This window comes from Brassica rapa, chromosome A09 (genome assembly GCF_000309985.2).
Source record: "Brassica rapa cultivar Chiifu-401-42 chromosome A09, CAAS_Brap_v3.01, whole genome shotgun sequence".
Lineage (NCBI taxonomy): Eukaryota > Viridiplantae > Streptophyta > Magnoliopsida > Brassicales > Brassicaceae > Brassica > Brassica rapa.
Window position 1 is genome coordinate 25,330,342 of NC_024803.2, and position 20,613 is coordinate 25,350,954.

The 20,613-nt window shown below is 38.9% G+C and overlaps 6 protein-coding genes across 8 annotated transcripts; 3 read left to right on the top strand and 3 right to left on the bottom strand.

The window, feature by feature from the left end:
- Nucleotides 1-462: 462 nt before the first annotated feature.
- On the top strand, nt 463-3,433 carry LOC103840154 (MND1-interacting protein 1). Of its 3 annotated transcripts, XM_033278969.1 has the most exons (4): nt 463-637; nt 781-2,338; nt 2,416-2,464; nt 2,692-2,835. In XM_033278969.1, exons 2-4 carry the CDS (start codon nt 794-796, stop codon nt 2,748-2,750), a joined length of 1,653 nt encoding a protein of 550 aa, XP_033134860.1. In that variant the 5' UTR covers nt 463-637; nt 781-793; the 3' UTR covers nt 2,751-2,835. The 3 variants fall into 3 exon arrangements, with proteins under 3 accessions (XP_033134860.1, XP_009114874.1, XP_033134859.1); XM_009116626.3 differs by lacking the exon at nt 2,416-2,464 and having other exon boundaries at nt 2,692-3,433; XM_033278968.1 differs by lacking the exon at nt 2,416-2,464 and having other exon boundaries at nt 549-2,338; nt 2,692-3,433.
- Nucleotides 3,434-3,575: 142 nt separating this feature from the next.
- LOC103840155 lies at nt 3,576-4,536 on the top strand. The gene is made up of 2 exons (XM_009116629.3): nt 3,576-3,824; nt 3,922-4,536. Exons 1-2 carry the CDS (start codon nt 3,635-3,637, stop codon nt 4,440-4,442), a joined length of 711 nt encoding a protein of 236 aa, XP_009114877.1. The 5' UTR covers nt 3,576-3,634; the 3' UTR covers nt 4,443-4,536.
- Nucleotides 4,537-4,706: 170 nt separating this feature from the next.
- LOC103840156 (F-box/FBD/LRR-repeat protein At3g51530) lies at nt 4,707-7,469 on the bottom strand. The gene is made up of 4 exons (XM_009116630.3): nt 6,524-7,469; nt 5,549-6,410; nt 5,349-5,483; nt 4,707-5,253 (listed from the first exon to the last, which is right to left on the bottom strand). The coding sequence occupies exons 1-4, from the start codon at nt 6,532-6,534 to the stop codon at nt 4,927-4,929; spliced, it is 1,335 nt and encodes a 444-aa protein (XP_009114878.1). The 5' UTR covers nt 6,535-7,469; the 3' UTR covers nt 4,707-4,926.
- A 229-nt stretch (nt 7,470-7,698) lies between these two features.
- LOC103840157 lies at nt 7,699-9,450 on the bottom strand. The gene is made up of 5 exons (XM_009116631.3): nt 8,860-9,450; nt 8,660-8,784; nt 8,215-8,306; nt 8,045-8,131; nt 7,699-7,970 (listed from the first exon to the last, which is right to left on the bottom strand). Exons 1-5 carry the CDS (start codon nt 9,198-9,200, stop codon nt 7,866-7,868), a joined length of 750 nt encoding a protein of 249 aa, XP_009114879.1. The 5' UTR covers nt 9,201-9,450; the 3' UTR covers nt 7,699-7,865.
- Nucleotides 9,451-18,050: 8,600 nt separating this feature from the next.
- On the top strand, nt 18,051-19,140 carry LOC103840158 (glycine cleavage system H protein 3, mitochondrial). The gene is made up of 4 exons (XM_009116632.3): nt 18,051-18,310; nt 18,414-18,502; nt 18,595-18,765; nt 18,854-19,140. The coding sequence occupies exons 1-4, from the start codon at nt 18,199-18,201 to the stop codon at nt 18,980-18,982; spliced, it is 501 nt and encodes a 166-aa protein (XP_009114880.1). The 5' UTR covers nt 18,051-18,198; the 3' UTR covers nt 18,983-19,140.
- LOC103840159 lies at nt 19,141-20,301 on the bottom strand. Its single transcript, XM_009116633.3, has 2 exons — nt 20,133-20,301; nt 19,141-19,556 (listed from the first exon to the last, which is right to left on the bottom strand). Exon 2 carries the CDS (start codon nt 19,527-19,529, stop codon nt 19,284-19,286), a length of 246 nt encoding a protein of 81 aa, XP_009114881.1. The 5' UTR covers nt 19,530-19,556; nt 20,133-20,301; the 3' UTR covers nt 19,141-19,283.
- Nucleotides 20,302-20,613: the final 312 nt, after the last annotated feature.

The following is a 20,613-nucleotide window of genomic DNA, read 5'->3' on the forward strand; positions in this document are numbered from 1 at the left end:
TTTTATAATGATTTTTAAATAATATTTTGAATTAGTCCATGTCAGCCTTAAAGTTAGAAGTTGTATTTTTCATGCTCTTAAAGCCATATGATAGACCTACTTAAATATCAGTGATGAGTAATTCTAATTTGTATTGATTAATTTGTATTGATTAATAATCTGTGTAATATAACATGAAAAATAATAATGCAAAAACATTAATCGTTGATATTATATTTTTGGTTAGTCAATAAAAAAGAAGCTTATAGCATATAAACTAGTGACCAATGACAGTTATTGTAATTAGACTAGTAAATTAAGGGTCTTTGAATATTATTGGTGAGAGAGCTTGTAATAGTGGTGACACATAATAAATGACACTGTTGTAAATTACACGTGAACTAAAAGTTCTTCATCAAATAATAAGAAAGGGATTTATCAATTTGGATTGGATAAGATAAGATGAACCGGTGTCGTGTTTAGTCTGCATGTTTTGGGCCAAATAAATTCGGTCATTGAATGGGCTAAGGCCCACGAATATATAAAGTGGCACCGCTCACGCCGCCAGAAATGTAAGAAACCGAACAAAGTTTCTCTCAGCGTAACCTTTTGCCTCTCTCTCTCTCTCTCATCTTCTCAGCCGAGCCATCGCCGATCAGTAAGTTTCTTCGAATCTCTGCAGCTCCATCGTCGAATATTCGTTTATGATCCATCTATTTCTGATAATTGAATCTGGTCATGTCTGTGGTTGGTAACCATCCAATTTTCGAATCTATCTGTTTTTTTTTTCAATTGATGCAGATAGAGGAAGGAGATGGGTTGTACGGTAAGAGATAAGCACGTGAGAGCGGCCCGGAAGATCCGACCCGCTTACAAACCCGAGCTCGATCTGGATAGGGTTGCTCTGTCGAAATCCATCGTTGAGTCGAGCCTGAAGAACCTTGTGTATCACCCAGGTCTCACTGGCTCCACCTCGGGGGCCTGTTGCGTCCATAGCGGGACTAGTTTCGAGGAGAGCGTGTGGGGTTACTGCACGGAGGAGAATCTCCAGGAGATCTTGCTCAAACATTTGGAGTTTCTGTACGACCAAGCTGTCTCCAAGCTCATTGATTTGGGCTGTGAGGAAAGCGTGGCCATGAGAGCCGTTTTGAGTAACGGCCATTGCTACGGTGAATCTGATGTTTTGAAGAACATTGTGAATAACTCTTTGTCGTATTTGAATAGCAGCAGCAGCAGCAATGGTGATCAGTCAGAGACTGGTTTTACCGATTTGAGAGATTTGGAGGAGTACTCCCTTGATGGTATGGTTTATTTGCTGCAACAAGTCAGGCCTAGTTTCAGTAAAGGTGATGCTATGTGGTGTTTGTTGATGAGTGAGCTTCATGTTGGTAAGGCGAGTACTATGGATCTTCCAAACAGGGGAACCTGTTGTGCTAAGGAAGATAGCCATGGAGAAGGTACCTTAGATCTTGCTGGTTTTATGGCACCTGCCTTGTGCCGTTTCCATGGAGGTTGGGATTTTGGGAACGGAGGAGGGCCTGAGTTTTCTGGTAAAGGGTTTTCTATGAACAATGCTGAGCTGAAGTTGCAGAGGGAGATTGAGTGTCCCAGGAGGTTTAATCTTTCTCCAACCATGAAGTCCTTGTTGAAGCGGAATGTCGCTGCCTTTGCTGCTGGGTTTCGTGCTAGTATGAAGCAGAAGCAGATAGATGATGGAACTAGCGGTGAGGGGGCTGATCCTACACATGTGGAGAGTGAAGAAAGTGTCGGTTCGGTGTTGGAGAAGTTTCGTGACCTGAACCTTGATGATAATCTGGAATCTGTTGGTGAGGATGATAAGGATGGTGTGATAGTCACACTGCTTCATCAGGTCAAGGATCTCGAGAAGAAGTTGAAGGAAAGGAAAGAGTGGGCTCAGAAGAAGGCAATGCAAGCTGCCCAAAAGGTCAGCGATGAACTCACCGAGCTCAAATCACTGAACAGCGAGAGAGAAAGTATCCAGATGTTGAAAAAGGGGAAACAAGCTGTTGACGAATCGACCGTGAAAAGATTGTCCGAGTTGGAAAACGCTGTTAGAAAAGCTACCTGTCAGCGTGACACAGCTAATGCAATTGTAAGAACGCTTGAGAATCAAAATGCAGAGATCCGAGCAGAGAGGGAGGGTCTCAAGTTAAGTGCATCAGAATCAATTAAAGCGTGCACGGAAGAATCAAAGAAGGAGAAGAAGTGCATGAAGAAGCTTTTGGCATGGGAGAAGCAGAAGTTGAAGCTGCAGGATGAGATTACAGCTGAGAAAGAAAAGATCAAAGCCCTTTATAAGTCATTAGCTCAGATAACACAGGATGAAAAGGAAATTGAGGTACGGTAGTTTTCTCTAGATCGTTACAACTCTCATTTGAGACGTGCATCTAGTTACCAATATGGTACTGTCTTTAGATGGTAGGTCGTTACTTATGCCAAATTAACGTCAAAGATCATTCAAGAGGTATAGTCTGCATCTCCCACCCACATTTCTTTTTGGCTAGGGGTATGTGATATGAATACCATCTTTGGGAGAATCAGTTTGAAACCTGGCTAAAGGATTTGTTATGCCTCTTAATAAGATTCATGAGATAGGTTTATCTCTCTCTAAGCTGTGGGTACATTCTCTATTTGAAACATTAGTTAGTCTATCGAATTCTCTTTACGTTTAGATTAATATGTTATTGGCAGGCGAAAAGGGTAGAGGAACAGAAAGCCAAGGAGCAAGCTCTGGCACAAGTGGAGGATGAACAACGCTCAAAAGAAGCAGCTGAGGCACACAACAAGAGAAAGCTGGAGACTCTCAGGTTAAAGATCGAACTAGACTTCCAACGGCACAAAGACGATCACCAAAGGCTTGAGCAAGAGCTGTCTCGGCTCAAAGCTTCTTCAGATACTGACTCAAGCCACTTATCCAGCAATGTTTGGGAACCCGAAAGATCTCAAGGAGAAAACATAGCTAAGCTGCTTGAAGAACTAGATAGGCTTGAAGGGTCTTATGAGAGTGAAGCAAACAATGATAGGGAATGCATAATCTGTATGAAAGATGAAGTCTCGGTGGTGTTTCTTCCCTGTGCGCATCAAGTAGTGTGTGGTAGTTGCAGCGATAATTTCTTCTCGAGCAACAACGGTGGCGGAGGCAAAGTCACTTGTCCTTGCTGCAGAGCTGTGGTTCAGCAGCGAATCCATATCTTTGGAGCAACCTCGTGAAAACTGAGATAGCTTCTCTTTGGGATTTAAAGAGAGCATCACCACAACTTCAGGTTTTACTTTGCAAGTTCAAAAAAAATAAATGCTTAGCTTCTTCGGCAAAGCTTTTTATACTTGGTATTTTATTTTATTTGGAAAAAGGTTTTCTACGATGTACAAAAAAAAAAAATTGTGATCGTGATGGAAACTTTTTCGACCTAATCTTGTTAAAGGTTATCTTCAATTAGAGTAGAAGGAAACAAATAAGTAAAAACTTGAAATGGTTTGGTTTGTTTAAATCGTGACTACGATTATGGTTTTAAGTTTGGTTTGGTCGAACCGACACTTGTCAGTAAAAACAAATGACAACCACAAGTTCTAGATTACCGCAATCATGAACGCTTACTTTGTCTAGTTTTGTTCTTGTGGCCGTTATTTGCAAGAAATGGCTTCGTGTGCCATCTCAAACCCAATTCATTCTTTCAAGATCTTGAAGAGAAGTCCTTACAACAGTTTATTTGGTTGGAACTCTGGCGAGAAAATAGACAATCCCCGGTCGCCGCAGAAACTGGTCTACCATGACGACGTCCAACTTCCTTTCTCTCTTTCGTTGGTAAACAAGACCTTCCTAAAGGGTAATATATATATATATAATGCATTTTTCATTCTATAAGACTCGTTGAATCCGTGTGAATAAGCTTGTTTTTATCTGAAATTCTTTTTAATCGTTAGGAAGAGAATTGAAATGTTGCTACAAAGCAAGCATCGATGGGTTTAGTGCTACAAAGTTCCACGAACGTTGCGATTTCCAAGGTCCATGTGTAATCATAGCTTACACCAACGACATGTCCTTCAAGTTCGGCGGGTTTAGCCCTGAAGGCTATCGAAGCACTGATGATTATTACGATACATTCGACGCTTTCCTCTTCTATTGGCTCGACGATAGCGATGAACCAATCGTACTTCCTAAGGTTGGAGGAAGTGGAGCGGCTCTGTTTGATTATGCACGCGGAGGGCCTCAGTTTGGAGCTGACGGACTTCTTATTGGACCTCCTTTAGCGCCCGTGATGGGCGGGTTTGCGGGTCCGGATACGAACTCAGGGATTGGTGATTTGAGGATGGCTAAATCAAGACTGGGTCTGTCATACGCTAAGAGGAAAGATGGGAAGGAATCTATCTTTGGAGATGAAAGTAAGGTTACTCTTGACGATGTCTTGGTCTTTTGTAGCCCTTATATTGCTTCTTTGTATTAGATTACAATTACACTAATAATTTGAGAACAAATTTGAAGTAAAAACGTTAGAATGTGCTTCGCTTTAAAATGTGATATCACAAACATGACGTGTATAGATAACTCAGGTGTGATTCAATTCCACTTTAGGTTTAAGTTCTCAAAATTTGCTGAAATGACTAATGTGAGATTAGATTAACTAAACTCTTCTTAGTTACAAAATATTAACATATGTCGTGTTATATTATGTGGTTATCTTTATCAAAAAGGAAGAACAATCTGAGAATAATAAAAGAGTACGGTTTGTATTGCAAGATCACTGTTTACAAGAGAAACACCCGAGAGACTCTCTCTCACACCCTTTAAAATATATGCATGTTGTGAAGTTGAGAAAAAGGATGCTGAGGTCTCCACCAAAAGTTTTGCAATAAAACATATTCAAAACCAATATAAATCCATCTAAACACCGCAAACGTATGCGATAAAAAAGAGTGATACATATAAAATCATTCAGATTCAACAACAAGGTTGCATGACTTGGAAGCCATGATCACAGCAGGCAATTCGTTGAGCATCTCTCGTCTTTTTGCTAACCTGAAAAGCCTTTTCGGTTCAATGGGATCGATGATGAAAGTTGCCTTCTTCAACTGTTGTGCATTGCTTAGAATGTATCTAGCCACTTCTTTCTCCTCTTCTCTTATCCAATCAGGTCTTGTCCATACAAATGTCTCGAGATGAGACGACAAACATTCAGGGACATTCTCTGGTTGATTCCATTTCCCGGGGGGCATATCTTTCTTGTCAGAAACCAGCTTTGGCTGATGAGACGAACGCTACACAAGGGAAAATGCAGTGTGTATATCTTCAAAATTAGCCCCAACGAGAGACCATCAACATTAGTTACCTAACAAATAATAAAATGGCTTACGTCAATAAGCTTCAGAACTTGTAGTTTAGGAGAGCTATCAAGCATGAGCGCAAGTAGATTCCACCACGCCACTTTATGTGTATACATCTCAAGAGATACCAGCTGATGGAAGACCATTCCAGTAGGATATGCAATCTATTATCATGAGACACTTATTAGTAAAGGGAACAACAACAAATAATTCAACCCGGCAAAGTTACCTGCAAAGGTGATAAGTCCAGGGAAAGACGTTTGGCTGACTTGAGAGACCCCATAATAGTCTCATTGGTTGTATGAGAAACATTTATAATATTCGCGTCTACTAGCTCAGGCGCGTTCTCAATCAGACAATACTCATAACCTTTTAACATTTGAATAGTCAAGTGTTGCAAAGACGGAACGTTTATCACATAGCCCCCATTCTGTTTTCCATAAGTCTCGCCGCCAGAAACCAATAATGTCTTGAGAGATGGAGACTCAATAACGAATCTCACTCCATCATTATAGTGGAAACCTCGTTGGACGACCAAATGTTCAAGATTAAGGCAGCTAGCGAAAAGGTTACGAACCGATTCACTGTCTTTGTACACCACAGAATGAAGGTGAAGAGTTCTAAGGGACTTGAGAGATACCATAGAGGGAATATCTAGAAGAATGTAGTGCTTGAGTTTCAACGTCTCAAGTGTGTCAAAACACAACAAGCAGCTCGGGAACCTGACTGGGTTGCCACAAAGATAACCGAGATCCAGCTCGAGCTCACGCACATGGCGTGTAACTGCAATTCCAGCCCATATTCCAATGTATACATCCTCGCATCTATCGTTAACTTTCAGATGAAGAGTCTCCAGGACCGGAGATTTATGTGAAAGCAAAGACATGGAAACATTCTCTGAGAATTTCTGTATGTTCCCTTTGGATTCGAACTGGAGAATCGGCACTTTTTTCCAAACAGACCGCCATCGCTTAGAGAGGACACTTGTGGCGATGACAAGTTTTGTTGGGAGTAAAGACAATATCTGCAGAATCAAAGGTTCCGGTAACGAACTGATTCTGTCCTCCCTCACAACATCTCGCTTCTTCAAACTATAATATCAAACAAGGAAAATATTAAGATTTAAGAGTCAGAGTTTGCAGCTTACTGTCAACATAGGATTGATTGAAAGAGCAAAAAGACAGTCAAACAGAGAAAGTGTTACCATTGTTCCATGTTCCACAACTTCAGATTCGTTCCTTCCCAGACGAACAACTGGGCGCAGAGGAAAAGAAATCGAAAGTTTTAAGAACCTAGGGCTTCATGATTAAAACCAATCGGTTTTGTTCCGACTGAACCAATCCTTTTTTTTTGTCGGCCGACCGAACCAATTCAAAATTTGGTTTTTTTTTTCTTTTTTTTTTTAATCCAATATAGTTACTTTTCGTCTAATGGGTTTAATATTCAGTTAGTACTAATTTATAAAACGAAAATGATTAGTTCAAAAATAGAAAAACTCAGTCAATATATATTTAACTTGTTAAAAACAAATACTAAAAATTGGATGCCTACAAGATATATGAAAAATTAGCAAAAAGTATATTATTTGATTATATGTTAGAGTATTTTTTTTTTTTTGTAAAAGGATTTATGTTAGAGTTTGTTGTGAATAATTTCTTTTATGATTTCCATCAGACATGTAAACTAAATAAATCAATACAAGAATATTTTTAATCATATTAATTAATTCCTATCTAATATCAGTTCAAACAAAATTTGATTAATGTAAAATAAATTACAAACTTCTTAAATTGTTTCAAATATAAAACACTAAAACTAATATCAATGTAAAACAGCTTCTAAATTTTAGATCAAGCTAAATGACACAAAGATTATTGATGGACTATGAAGTCTAAACATGTGTTTCAAGAAGAAAAAAATGAAGTTGAAGTCTAAACATGTGTTTCAAGAAAAAGAAAAAAGAAGTCTAAACATATTCTATATGACTTTCAGTTACACTAGGTAACCAGGACTATGTGGGACAGCTACACTAGATAATTTAGAAGGTACCTAAACTCATTTTACTGCAACGGAATACAATCCCCCGGTTTCTTGGATATGAACATTTCCGCAGAAACCGAAACCGCAACTACGGAACATCTTGATCTTGAGCTCTTACATTTCTGAACGGTCTCCATGGGTCAGAGGCGATTAAAGCTGAATACTATATCAGAACCTCAAAGACCATAAAATGGAATCTGGCTGGGATGCTCAGGTACAAGTTCCATGGCGTTCTGAAAAGAGGAGTCATCCAGAGGATTGCCATCAACACTTGTAAGTGATTAAAACTACCACCAAGATCTGTTAGCTTATGCCTGATCCCATTTATTATAGAAACACTGCAAACTAATTAAAACTTTATCATGGTATACAGAACTACATCAACTTTTTTTTATCAAACATTGAAACTTGTTACAATCTTACATCACAATCTGATATTTTACAAGACTTTATTTCATCTTACACAGGAATTCTCTATCAATGTAATATACAAAGTCTCATCCTTTTCAAGTTTTGGGTCCCAGAATCCTCGAAAGCTCCTTGAAGATTGGTTTCTCCTTGATAGTACTATCGTTACTCTCAATATGCCACTTCCTCGACATGTTTTCGGCCTGAGATTATACAATCTTTAGTGTTAGTATTAATGATTATGACCCAACTCTGTGGCAAGAAGATGAACATTTACCCAAGTTCTTAAGGGCTCTACTTTTTCCTTCATTGACTCCATGTTAGGCTGAAACAGATCTTTGCCTTTGGTTCTTATGTCATCAGCCTACCAGAAAGCAAAATGATAAGATTTAAAAATGTGAATCCCAAATATTTATCTATGAACAAAAGAATCATCTGCAAACTTACATTACGCATGTCAAGCTTTGAGGCTGCCGTCCCAAAAACCAATGTGGCTGAGCCAAAGACGATAACAGTGGCGGCTGCAAATGCTTTTCCAACTGCAGATACAAGAAATTCAAAGGGCGGTTTACGAATCAGACAAAAGGCTCATCTGTGTCCTACTATATCTCGGTCTCTTTTAACAGACTGGTTTTGTATATATATACACCTCAAACACCATCTCTGGAATAACATTTTGTAACTATAAACCACCAGCACAGAAAGACAGTCAAGAGTACTAAAACTTAACCAAAATTGCCTGATGTAAGTTTTGAAAGCCTGAAAATGAAACATTTAGATTATTTGTTCATAAAAAAACATTCAGACAGATGCTCATGAAGCTTAGCAACTACCAAAAAGACAAAAGAGAACTCTCCAGTTTTCATTGAAAAAAGGAGAGAAGTGAACATACTATGTTGAAGCCCTTCACCAGCAGCTCTCAACTTGTCGGGATTAACAGGAGTTCCGTATCTGTCTCTCCTCAATTCATTAGCCGTTGACGCCAAAACCGAACTCTCAGATTCCGGTATATCCCATCTGCAATCCAAAACCGGATCAAATATCAAAATCTTTCTAGATACTAGGAAGCCCTGAGTTGGATAAAGTTGGAACCTTCGGCGGCCAAAGGTGACCTGGGGAAGAGAAACGTAGCCTCTGAGAGGATTCAAGACGTCAGGGGAAATAGAAACGACTGCGTTTGGGTCTGACGGGAGATTCCATTTTGAGAACTGGGAGAGGGAAGAAGGGTCGGGAGGAGGGCCGTAGAGTCTAGGAGGAAGAGAATGGCGCAGAATCTCCGGAAGAACGTCCGGTTGAATACCCCCCGGAGAAGGAGGTGGAAGCTTTTTGCCGGTGGGTGGAGATTTCTCGGCGATGCGGTTAACGGCGTGTTTGGATTCTTGGAAAAAGTAGGCTGCTTCTTTTCCCGCGAGTCTCCCTCCTAGAAAACTCATCTTCTTTCCTTTTTTCTTGTATGTTGTTGTTGATTCCTCTCTCTCTCTCTTTGCGCCTCTATTTATTTATTTATTTTGTCGAAAGATATGTTTTTTTTAATCAGAAATAAACAGAGGATTAAAATATCGATTTCTTAGGCTTGGAGATCAAGGTTGAAGAGAGGAGAAGATTGGCTCTTTTGACTTCTAACTAGAGGTTAAAGAAAAGTCAAGCAGCTTTACTTTCTTACCAAGGCGAGTTCAATGTACATTGGTTGATTCACGTGGATAGCAACGCTTCCGATTCAACAAGACCAATGCCCTTGTTGCTTAGTTTCCTAGCTTCCTTTACATTCCCATGTTTGCCTTACGCATTGTGATCATCGCATTGTAAAGTGACAACTAGGGATGTTAACAATGGGTTTTTACCCATAGGGTACCCTAAACCCGGTTGGAATTTAAAAACCAAAACCCGTATATTCAGTTTTCAAAATTCGCGGGTTTATTTTGGGCGGGTCTTGATTTATAAATTACCCGTTCGGGTTTTACCCTATCGGGTTTCGGGTACCCTATGGGTTTTTAAAAAAAAAAATATAATTGAAAGGACGACTTTTACCCTAATTTTTAAGGATTTAAATGATTGAAATCAAAAATTAGATGTATAAATCAAAACATACAATGCCCACTATTAAATTTTGCACTCTCTATAACTTATTTATTTACTTACATTATGGATATAGTATAAATTTGCAAATTGAAAATTATGAATGATGAAAATTTTATTTGTTACTTTATACAGAAAATAAATTTGATAATTGAAAATTAATCAAATTTAATACAAAACATGATTAAAATTAAATATTCAATACATATAAATTTAAGTTAAAACTATAAAACTTTAACTAAAAAACCACAAAACTCAAAAAAGGGTTTTTTCGGGTACCCTTGGGTAACCCTAAAGTTCTAGGGTTTTTTGCGGGTTACCCTAATAGTACCGGGTTTTTTTCGGGTTTTATAGTTTAGGGTATTTTCTGGGCGGGTTTAGTTTGGGTTCGGGCCGGGCCGGGTTTTTTTGCCCATGACAACATCCCTAGTGACAACATTAGGTTTGATGTTCTCTCTTGATGCCAATCACTTTGAATGTGTTTTTTTGCCTCCGTACGGTTACCTTCTTTGTAGTAACTATCGATCAAATTACTATTAGTAATTGTGTTAGGCTTCACGTCTCTATCAATCATCGTGAACAACCACTGCTTTGCCTCTAGCAATCGTGTTATAAGTATAACCATCAGCTCAAAATCATTTCTTCTCCATCACATCATAAACCCTCGATGCATAATCAATCCTACCTTTTTTTTTGTAGTACCCATTAATCAAAGTATTGAATAACACTTGAGTGATGTTAACTCCATGGCTCCTACGTCTCTTTAGCCAGTATCTCAACTAGGAATGGGCATTTCAGTTTAAATTCAGGTTCTGTTAGGTTAGGTTAGGTTAGATTTGGTTTGTTTGGGTATATGAAAATTTTAATCGAAGTCAAACGCAATTGGTTTGGTTTGTGTTCGGTTTGGTATGGTTTTGTTTGTGTTTTTTCTGTTCAATCGATTTAGTTTTTAGTTTTGTTCTACTTCGGTTACGAAAATATAATTTATAAAACATAAAACAAATTATCATTTGACATTAAATTAACAATTTCTTCATCTTTGAACGTAAAGCAAAATATCACAATAAATATGTAGAGGTTGTAATCTAATAATTTTATAATATTATCTTTCAACCTTATACAAATATCATAGGTATTTTTTCGGTTTTGATGATAGTGTATTAAGATTCATATTATTTTATTTCATTTTATTGTCAGTTATGTTCTTCTATTCATTTATAAGTAAAATGTACAAAATTATGTTTAATTATTTAGGTTAAATGGTTAAATATATTAACTTTTAATATTATTATAATATTTAGTTAATCTAATTAGTTAATAATTCAGTTCAGTTGTCGATTAGGTTAATTCACATAAGAGTTTACCAAACTGAAGCAAATACTAATTAGTATATTTAGTTAATCTAATTAACAAAACTTTACCAAAAAATAATGTAAACATTGCCTCTTCCATAAATACCAGTAGAAATGTTTGCAGTTATGTCCCCGTAGAGATTTATAATATAAACCGCTTTGTGGGAAGTTGATAACGTTTCGAAACAATTATATAAACCGCTTTATTCTGTTCCGAACCACTTTTTAGCGCTAAAAATCAAAAGTTCTTTTCCACGAGTGTTTGCGGTTGGATAATTTAATTTAAAAAATTAAATTAGATTTAGATACATCCTAACTAATCACAAACAAACTAATCGATTTTGTTTTTACAATAATTTGTCAACGTTATATATATTGACGATAAACCTGTTAACCCCTCTAGTTTCTATTTATTGAAATCATGGCATCACATAAGAAAAAATAATAGTCATGCCATAAACTTCATTGTTTTCGGTTTTTGTTATTATTTTGTTATTGTTTTTATTTTTTAATTTTTTTATTGGATTTTAAGATTATCACTTTTACTTATAACTTTATTAATTATTTTTTGTCTGTTAAATAATTTTTAAAATAATTAATTTTTGCATTTGTGGGTAATTATTAATGGCCAGATGTTCAACTATAACCAGATGTACGTCATCAACCAGATGTCCTAGCGGACAAGATGTTCCAACGGACCAGATGCCCCAATGGATCAGATACCCCAACGGACCAAATGCCCCAACGGGCCAGATGCCACAACGGGTCAGAAATCCTTTCGGACCAAATGCCCCAACGGACCAGATGCTCTTTTGAACTAGATGCTCCAATGGGTTAGATATCCCAACAGACCATATATTCTTGCAGATCAAATGTCCTTGTGAAAAAGATGCCCCAACAGGCTAAACCATATAAATTGTGAGATGAATATTTGCAATGCAAAAGTACTGATAGATTTACCTGAAGACATCACGAACCTTGTCAACACTTCAATACTGTAGGCTTTCTGTGACAAGAAAAACCTTTTCTCCCTATCTCTAAAGATTTCCATCCTTAGAATCTTCATTGATGCACCCAAATCCTTCATCTCAACTTCAAAACCCAGAAGCTCCAGCTTCTCGATTTCACACTTCTCTTCAGCTATCACCATGTCATCCACGTAGAGTACCAAACAGATGAACGTCACGTCCTTCAACCTACACATGTTGACTCACCAATCACAAGGACTTCTGATGTAGCCAAACTTGATTATATAGCTGTCGAATCTCTTGTACCATTGTCTGGAAGATTGATTAAAACCACAAAGTGACTTCTGAATCGTACACACATAAACATCTTTTCTGGGAACTTGACAACCATCTGGCTGAGTCATGTATATCTCCTCTAGCTCTCCCTGAAGAAACACTGTCTTCACATCAAATTGCTCAAGCTCCAATTCCTGACGTGCATGCTACCAGCGCTAGCAACACTCTGATTGAAGTATGTCTGACCACCGATGAGAATATCTCATTGTAGTCTACTCTCTCTCCCTGACTGAAACCTCTTGCAACAATCCGAGCCTTATACTTAACTTATTTTGTCAGTGATGCTCCACCCTTAATCTTGAAGACCCACTTGCATGTAACATCCCTTCTCCCTGATGGTAATGTGACCAGATCCCAAGTATGATTCTTCTGATGACTTTGCAACATGTTGTTTCTCTGACTCAGAACTAGAAACAACTTCTATGTAAGTAGATGACACATCCACTTTCTCTGCAACCCGAAGTGCATAACCACCATATCGTCAAAGCGATATCTCTCTGGTGGCTTGACATCAACCCTTCTAAGTCGATCCTTTGCAATGTTATGCTCTGTAACATCCGGCGGTTGAGTCTACGTAGACTCCAACTGAACTTTTTCTTACACGTTCCTCTTGATTTTCTGTGTGTTCATGCACATCGATCACTTCACGATCATCTTGCAGCTCCACCAGTTTATCAGTGCTACGATTTTTCTGCTTCAAAACTGGACCCTGAGCTTCTAACCATACATGTTTCATCGAAGACAACATTCCCTTTTAGAATCACTTGTTTTTCTGTTGGAGACCAGATCATGTATCCCTTGACTCCATTACGTACTCTGTTGGGGTCAAAATCGGTCACGACGGAATCAATGCCTGAAAGTCCGTAAAAGTCAGCATAACCATTTTTACGAAAAGTAATCTTCGTAAAGATATCTTTACGAACAGCCTTGCAGTAAAATATCGTTCAAATCTCAATCGAACCACTAAATACCGATTTTCCGAAGGCAACGGACATGTATCCAAATAGGCCGCGGACAAGCTCGAGTATGGAAATCAGACCGCAGACAAGCCAAGCTCGATCGATACGCGGCGACCAAGCATGCACACAGCTCGGTCGCTACGTAGCGACCGAGCGTCCGTCCTGCTCGGTCGCTAAGCTCGGTCGCTACGTAGCGACCGAGCATCCGTCTCGCTCGGTCGCTACGTAGCGACCGAGCTCGAGCCAAGCTCGGTCGCTACGTAGCGACCAAGCATCCGTCTCGCTCGTTCGCTACGTAGCGACCGAGTCCGAGCCAAGCTCGGTCGCTACGTAGCGACCGAGCTCGAGCCAAAGCTCGGTCGCTACGTAGCGACTGAGCGATCGTCCCACTCGGTCGCTACGTAGCGACCGAGCGATCGTCCCGCTCGGTCGCTACGTAGTGACCGAGCTCAGCCAAGCTCGGTCGCTACGTAGCGACCGAGCGATCGTCCCGACCGAGCTCGGGCCAAAGCTCGGTCGCTACGTAGCGACCGAGGGCTCGTCCCGCTCGGTCGCTATGAAGCGACCGGACTCGAGCCAAAGTTCGGTCGTTGTGTAGCGATTGAACCTTTCCGAACGTCAATACGACACCAGTTCTTGGATTCTCGTCAAAACCTTCGAATGCTATCTCCCGAAGACCGTAGCAAGCTCAGTCCATGTTTCCCGCCATTCTAATTCATCGATCAAACTTCGCGGATTAGAAACCGCGGAAAACTCGTAGTAAACGTGTCGAGTCGGAAGACGGCCCAAAGGGACCCAAAACACGACTCGAGGCCCATCCTATGATTTTCCTAACCAAAAGCCCGTAAACCACAGCCTGGTTTACGCTTGGTCCACAAAGAAGGATAAATGTCAAGTTTCCGCGGATAAATACAGAAGTTTTGAAGATAATTGTGAAGATCGGGAAAAATAGAATATCTCTATTTTTATGCTATGACGGCTTAAGGGCAGAAGAGTAAAAGCATAAACCGACCTTGGAGCTAGTATATAAGGAGTCCTAGGCGAGGAGCAAGAGGGAGAGAGCTTTTTAGACTCGGAATTCTCTGCACTTAGAAACTTTAGGCTTTATTCTCGACAAGTTCGGTTTCTATGACTGGCACTCAATTACTAGACGAACTCGCCCAGGCAGTTCGATCTCTTGTCCAGCTCTATCAATTGAACTACGTTCGGCTTGATCCTCGAAAGGGGTACGTAGGCAGCCTTTAACAAGGTTCAGTCCGAAATCAATCAAAAACCTTTTATTTATCTTTTTCGTCTTTTGTTATCGAGCTGCGACTCATATAGGTTTGAGCTTTTAGGCTGCTAGAACTAAGTAACTCGCTGACAGCCTTTGCGGCCAAAGCTTTTATGATCCCTTTTTATGATCGCAACGCTCTTACGCGGACTCGAAATAAGATCTACTGTTTTCTCTAAACTCGTTTGTTATCTTTTCATGATTTCTGCATATATTCGATCACTTGTCGTTGGCTCTCGCAGAGATCCGGGACCTCTGGGAAATTAGGGTTTTCCTAGTTTCCTTATTTAAACGGAAATCGACAGTGCGAATTTTGGTTCCCACATACTCCATAAGCAATTTTAAAAGTAAATATTCAGTAGATCTACCTGACCACACTCAGAAGGTATCATGCACTCGATTCTTGTGTGGGGACCGATATTTATTAAGTAGGAAGCCGTGTTAATTGCTTTAGTCCAAAACCGCTTCTCTAAACCAGCACTCGAGAGCATGCACATTACTCTCTCTAGCATTATCTTGTTTATCTGTTTTGTAACACCATCCCGCTGTGGTGTTCCTTTATATGTAAGATGCTTGGCAGTTGTTGCATTCTTACAAGACTATTTGAACTCTTCCGAGCAGAACTCTAAACCAATACACAACGAAGCAGATCTTGCTTATACAAATAGTGCATCCCATGATCACCCATATGTTTAAGCCTCATATGTCATAGCTTAGTCATATCTTCCTCTGGGATCTCTGGCGATGCGACATTTGCTGAACCGGTCACCGTTTTACCTTTCAGTAAATATAGAGTACCGTTCATGAAACCATTCAGAATCACATCTGAACCCCTATAGACATTCAAAACTCCATTGCCACCCGAATATTTGAACCCTCTACTGTCCAGAAGACTCATGGATATCAAATTCTTCGTAATTGATGGAACATGCCTAACTTTTCTCAATGTTCAGAATTTACCATCATGTGTCATGAGCTTGATTGAGCCGATCCCATCAATCTTGCAGACAAATTGTTTGCCATCTTAATCTTGATGTCAAGTACCTATGTTTACTCAGAAACCACTCTTTCCTCGGTGTCATATGGTAGGATGCTCTCGTATCAAAATTTCACACATCAAAAGAGTGTGTGTGTCCGTGCACAACAAGAGCAATGTCGTTGTCATACTTGGTTTCATCCTCGGCTACTGCAACAGATCCAAACTGCTGCTCCTTCATCTTGGGATAATCTAACTTCCAATGTCCCTTCTCTTTGCAGTAGTTGCAAATATCAGATGGTTTAGGACCCCTTGGAAACGATTTCTTATCTTTTGAAGTACTTATGTTCCCATGTCCCGTCACACCACTGACAAACAATTTCGATGCTTGATTGTCTGTCCCTGAGTTTGATGTCTTATGGCGCAATTTTTGACTATGAAGCGCCGACCTAACTTCTTCCAGTTTCACTGTATCTTTTCCAACAATGAATGATTGCACAAAGTTCTCGAAGGAGTTCGGCAGAGATACCAACATGATTAGTGCCGCGTCTTCATCTTCCACCTTAACATCAATGTTACTCAGCTTCAGTAATATCGAATGTAACTTGCCAAGATGGTCGCGAAGCTCAATACCTTCTTGCATACGCATGGCATAGAGGCGTTGCTTCAGAAGTACCTTATTCGTTAGAAACTTTTTCATGTACAAATCCTTCAACTTCTACCACAAATTAGCAGCCGTTTTCTCATCCGACACTTCGATGATAATCTCGTCTGCCAGACACAACAAAATTGTTGAAAATGCCTTCTCTTCCAGAGCCTCCAAATCAGCTGTTTTAGATTTCTTCTCTGACATGGTTCCCAGATGCCTTATTGATTCATCAACGCCTGCATTTATATATGCCAAAGACTGAAACTATTTCTGCCACCAAACTTGTCAATCTTCGCGATTATTCCAAACATCTTTTCACCAGATCACCAACCCCTAACCTGGCTCTGATACCAATTTGTTGTGACGGATGTGAGAAGGAACAGATGCGGAAAACTAATGAATAAAAGCGATGTAACTACGACATATATACTTAATGTGGTTCACCCCTAAGCCTACGTCCACGGGCAAAGAGAGATCTTATTATTGTAGGCGATATTGAGCTTATAAAGTGCAAGTTTAGGATTACTTTGAATACAAGATATATATAGTAGAATCATGTATCTAAAACCCTAGACTTTATGGACTCATGGGCCTAAACCCACGATCAAATGTAACATCCATAATAACTTGATGCAACCGAGTCGATATGATGTATGTGATGTAACATCTAGATTCAAGGCATATCAACAAAGAGGTTAAGCCCATTCTTTGAAGTACCACATAAGAAAGTCTTGAGTCTGCCATTCAAGCAGACTTTGTTCTTCCGTATTGAGTCCACCACTTTCCACGGCATATGATTCATATTTCCCTTTACATCGTATGTCTCAAAGTAGACCGGAGTGTGCATTGCATCCATCACCTGCCCAACCGCGTAGTCACATCGATGTGGATAGCCGTCACGAGTTTAGGCTTGAAAATTGTACATCAGATTCTAAATTCGAAACGTGGCAGTGATTCTACTGAGACCCTTCACGAGAGAGGTCGATCGGTAAGACATTTTCTTCCTACAACTGCAGCTATGGGTAAGACAAAGATGATCAATGACATGATTTTTGAAAAGTGAAAAGCAATTACTAGTTTACAAAACATCATGGAACACATGTCAAAGAGTTGACTAATGCAAGAGTAATTAACATCATGAAAAACATGTCCAACTTTATTCCAATCAGATTAATTTATAAACAAAAATATTCTGCTCTGATAACACATAATAGAAACCACTAGCATATAACTGAGTTTGAACTGAAAACATGTAGATCCAATGGAACATAACTTCTTAGTAACCAAAAGAAGATGGATCAAAATTCAAAACCTAAACAAGTAATAAGTACACTAATGAAACTTATACAGTACCTGATACAAGAAAATACAAATCTGAGTCTTGGTTTATTTTCTTTTCCTTCTGCTACAAGTAATTGAGCAAAAAGTAGAAGGATTTTTTTCCAAATCTAAAACACAGAGTTGGTATACGGAGAGGCTTGAGGTCTAATCTAGTTTTTATCTGTTTCAACTTTCAATCCAAACATATAATGTCATGTATTAATTTTCTAAAAACGCCAACAAGATCCAATATTGATACAATAAACCCAATTAGTTGTTCCTTTTTAAACATTTCCCCTCCAAAAGGACTATAGTCGAAACCTTCTGAATTGTGGGGAAGGTTTGGGTCACATTATTTCCTGACGATGACATTAAGATGAGGCCTTTGTTTTCTGCCATACATCTAAAGATAGAAAGCACTAAAGTTAACAAAGTCCACTAAGAGCTCTCTTTACCATCTTCCCACTTCCCTTTGAGAAAGAAAACAGAACAAAGCAAAAGAAAGAAAGCAAACAGAAACAAATGGCACTGAGAATGTGGGCTTCCTCTACAGCAAACGCTCTCAAGCTCTCTTCTTCTGCATCCAGATCTCATCTCCTTCCAGCTTTCTCCATCTCCAGATGCTTCTCCTCAGGTAAGAAAAACAACAACATCGTCATCCTTGTACACAACTTGTGTGTTGCATTGCTCTTGTTTTAGGACTCTTTAATTATCTTAAAAGTGTTTTGGGTTTGAAGTGTTGGAAGGACTTAAGTATGCAAATTCACATGAGTGGGTGAAACATGAAGGCTCAGTGGCTACTATTGGCATCAGTGACCATGCCCAGGTAACAAAAACCAGAGCTCATCAGAGAACTTGTTTAGATCAGATTACTCTCTGAAAAGTAGAGGTTATATAAAAATGCTTGATGATGTGCAGGATCATTTAGGAGAAGTTGTGTTTGTGGAGCTGCCTGAAGAAAAAAGTTCAGTGACCAAAGAAAAAAACTTTGGAGCAGTGGAGAGTGTGAAGGCAACAAGTGAGATTATATCTCCAATCTCTGGTGAAGTCATCGAGGTTAACACAAAGCTCGCTGATTCACCTGGCTTGGTAAGTTTTTCTTTTCATCTGAACAGTTAAACCAAGTGTGTGGTGTGGTGCGTATCAAAACTTATTTGTTGGTTTTTCATTTGAGTAGATTAACTCAAGCCCTTACGAAGATGGTTGGATGATAAAGGTGAAACCAAGCAACCCCGCAGAGCTGGAATCCTTGATGGGTCCAAAGGAATACACCAAGTTCTGCGAAGAGGAAGACGCTGCTCACTAGGGTTTCTTCGTCTTTGTCCTAAACAAAAAGCAAAACAAGAGAGGACCCATGCTAAATGTTTCAATCTTTTCACTACTTCTCAATGTTTCCTACCTCTGTATCAAATTTGTATCTCTGTAATACTGTTTTGGTTAAAAATCGTTCGGTGAGTCTCAAGAGAGCTTTAACTAAGAATAACACAGAGAAGAAAAAGTTTCGTCAATTTTCAATCATATATAGTTGAAGAGGGTCTAACTTTCAAACAAAACCAAAGTCGTCTGCATGAGAAAGGAAAAGACTTTGATCTGTACAGTTACTCCTATCAGACAGCTGCAGCTGGTGAGGGTGAAGGTGACTCGTCGTAGGAGATAGAAATCAGCTCTGATCTGAGCTTTTCCGCATCTTCAGAGTTTCTTTTAGTGACGACTCCGTTTGTTGTAGTAGTGACGACAGGTTTCACATCTGAGGACGTTATAGACTCTTGCTCCTCTTCAGGTGAAGTGTAGGAGATGGCAATGAGAGACTCACGTGCTTCTTCTTGAGAGATATCGTTACGCGGTTGTTCCATCAAACAGTCAATGCCTTCACACGCTTTCTGCATATTTTTTTGTAGCAAAGAAACCAAACACATACTTATCAATGTAACAGAAACACAATATACATTACACGACAATTCAAAACCCAAAGCCAACTAGAAAGAAAGTCTTGACCAATAGAAATGAAGAAATTACATAGAAGCTTAAGACAGAACATATGTTAAAAGGTCAAAGCTTTACATTTCATATAACGAATCAATCACTAACAAACCAAGCGTATAACCTAAACCTAGAAACACAGCCCTAAAACTCCGTTGACCGAGTCAAACTTTAACCCCCAAATATAAAGTCAACGCAATTTATTTAATTTTTTTCGTAATTTCTTTTCCATGCGATGTTATCGGAGGGAATCAGTAAATCAAAAACATATTAAAACAAAAAGAATTATCCAAATTCTATCTTTCCCTCCGAACAAATCTCTCCTTGTTCTTGCAGGGAAAAATAGTATTGAACAATAATCCGATACAATTGATTATAAACACAAGTGCGAAAGGAAGTAAAAAACAGAAAAAGGAGATCGATGAAACTGAGGAATGACGAAAGGGACGGAGAAGCTGAGGAAGAGAGAAACGTACCTCTTTGTTTCGTACTACGGCAATTCTAAACGCAGACAAAAAAAAAAATTAGATAACTGGTTTTTATTGGGCATTTTTTAACATTCCACGTTTTTTTGACCAAATTATATTCTTTGCCAGCTAATTCCCACGTCGATAAACTTTATTCAATTACCAAGTGGGTTTTCTTATTCTAGATTTTAGCATTCAATCTTCTTATCAATAGACTTTTCTGGATAACTGAGTTTGATTTTAGCCTACTATTCTTTTGACATGCTATACTTTCCACATTATTGCCCCCAATTTGTTACCATAAAAAACGGGTGTTTTTCAAAACCAACTCATATTTTCAAGTCAAACCCAAAACCAACCCTTTTTTTTTTGTTCATACTATTCATCAATAAAATTTTCATACTATCCTTATGTTTTTGAATTATTCACAAAATTGCCATTTTTATTTATTTATTTATTAATTTCGAAATTAACAAAAAATCAAATACAC

What these genes read in the sequence shown, in the direction of transcription:
- LOC103840154 (XM_009116626.3), top strand. Translation starts at nt 794, where the DNA reads ATGGGTTGTACGGTAAGAGATAAGCACGTGAGAGCGGCCCGGAAGATC. An exon ending in AGGATGAAAAGGAAATTGAG is followed by an intron (nt 2,339 to 2,691) that starts GTACGGTAGTTT and finishes TGTTATTGGCAG; the next exon opens with GCGAAAAGGGTAGAGGAACA.
- LOC103840155 (XM_009116629.3), top strand. Translation starts at nt 3,635, where the DNA reads ATGGCTTCGTGTGCCATCTCAAACCCAATTCATTCTTTCAAGATCTTG. An exon ending in AAACAAGACCTTCCTAAAGG is followed by an intron (nt 3,825 to 3,921) that starts GTAATATATATA and finishes TTTAATCGTTAG; the next exon opens with GAAGAGAATTGAAATGTTGC.
- LOC103840156 (XM_009116630.3), bottom strand. An exon ending in TGGACTTATCACCTTTGCAG is followed by an intron (nt 5,484 to 5,548) that starts GTAACTTTGCCG and finishes TCATGATAATAG; the next exon opens with ATTGCATATCCTACTGGAAT. An exon ending in AAGTTCTGAAGCTTATTGAC is followed by an intron (nt 5,254 to 5,348) that starts GTAAGCCATTTT and finishes TCCCTTGTGTAG; the next exon opens with CGTTCGTCTCATCAGCCAAA.
- LOC103840157 (XM_009116631.3), bottom strand. Translation starts at nt 9,200, where the DNA reads ATGAGTTTTCTAGGAGGGAGACTCGCGGGAAAAGAAGCAGCCTACTTT. An exon ending in GTCACCTTTGGCCGCCGAAG is followed by an intron (nt 8,785 to 8,859) that starts GTTCCAACTTTA and finishes TTTGGATTGCAG; the next exon opens with ATGGGATATACCGGAATCTG. An exon ending in CAAAGCTTGACATGCGTAAT is followed by an intron (nt 8,132 to 8,214) that starts GTAAGTTTGCAG and finishes GCTTTCTGGTAG; the next exon opens with GCTGATGACATAAGAACCAA.
- LOC103840158 (XM_009116632.3), top strand. Translation starts at nt 18,199, where the DNA reads ATGGCACTGAGAATGTGGGCTTCCTCTACAGCAAACGCTCTCAAGCTC. An exon ending in CTCCAGATGCTTCTCCTCAG is followed by an intron (nt 18,311 to 18,413) that starts GTAAGAAAAACA and finishes TTGGGTTTGAAG; the next exon opens with TGTTGGAAGGACTTAAGTAT. An exon ending in TCGCTGATTCACCTGGCTTG is followed by an intron (nt 18,766 to 18,853) that starts GTAAGTTTTTCT and finishes TCATTTGAGTAG; the next exon opens with ATTAACTCAAGCCCTTACGA.
- LOC103840159 (XM_009116633.3), bottom strand. Translation starts at nt 19,529, where the DNA reads ATGGAACAACCGCGTAACGATATCTCTCAAGAAGAAGCACGTGAGTCT.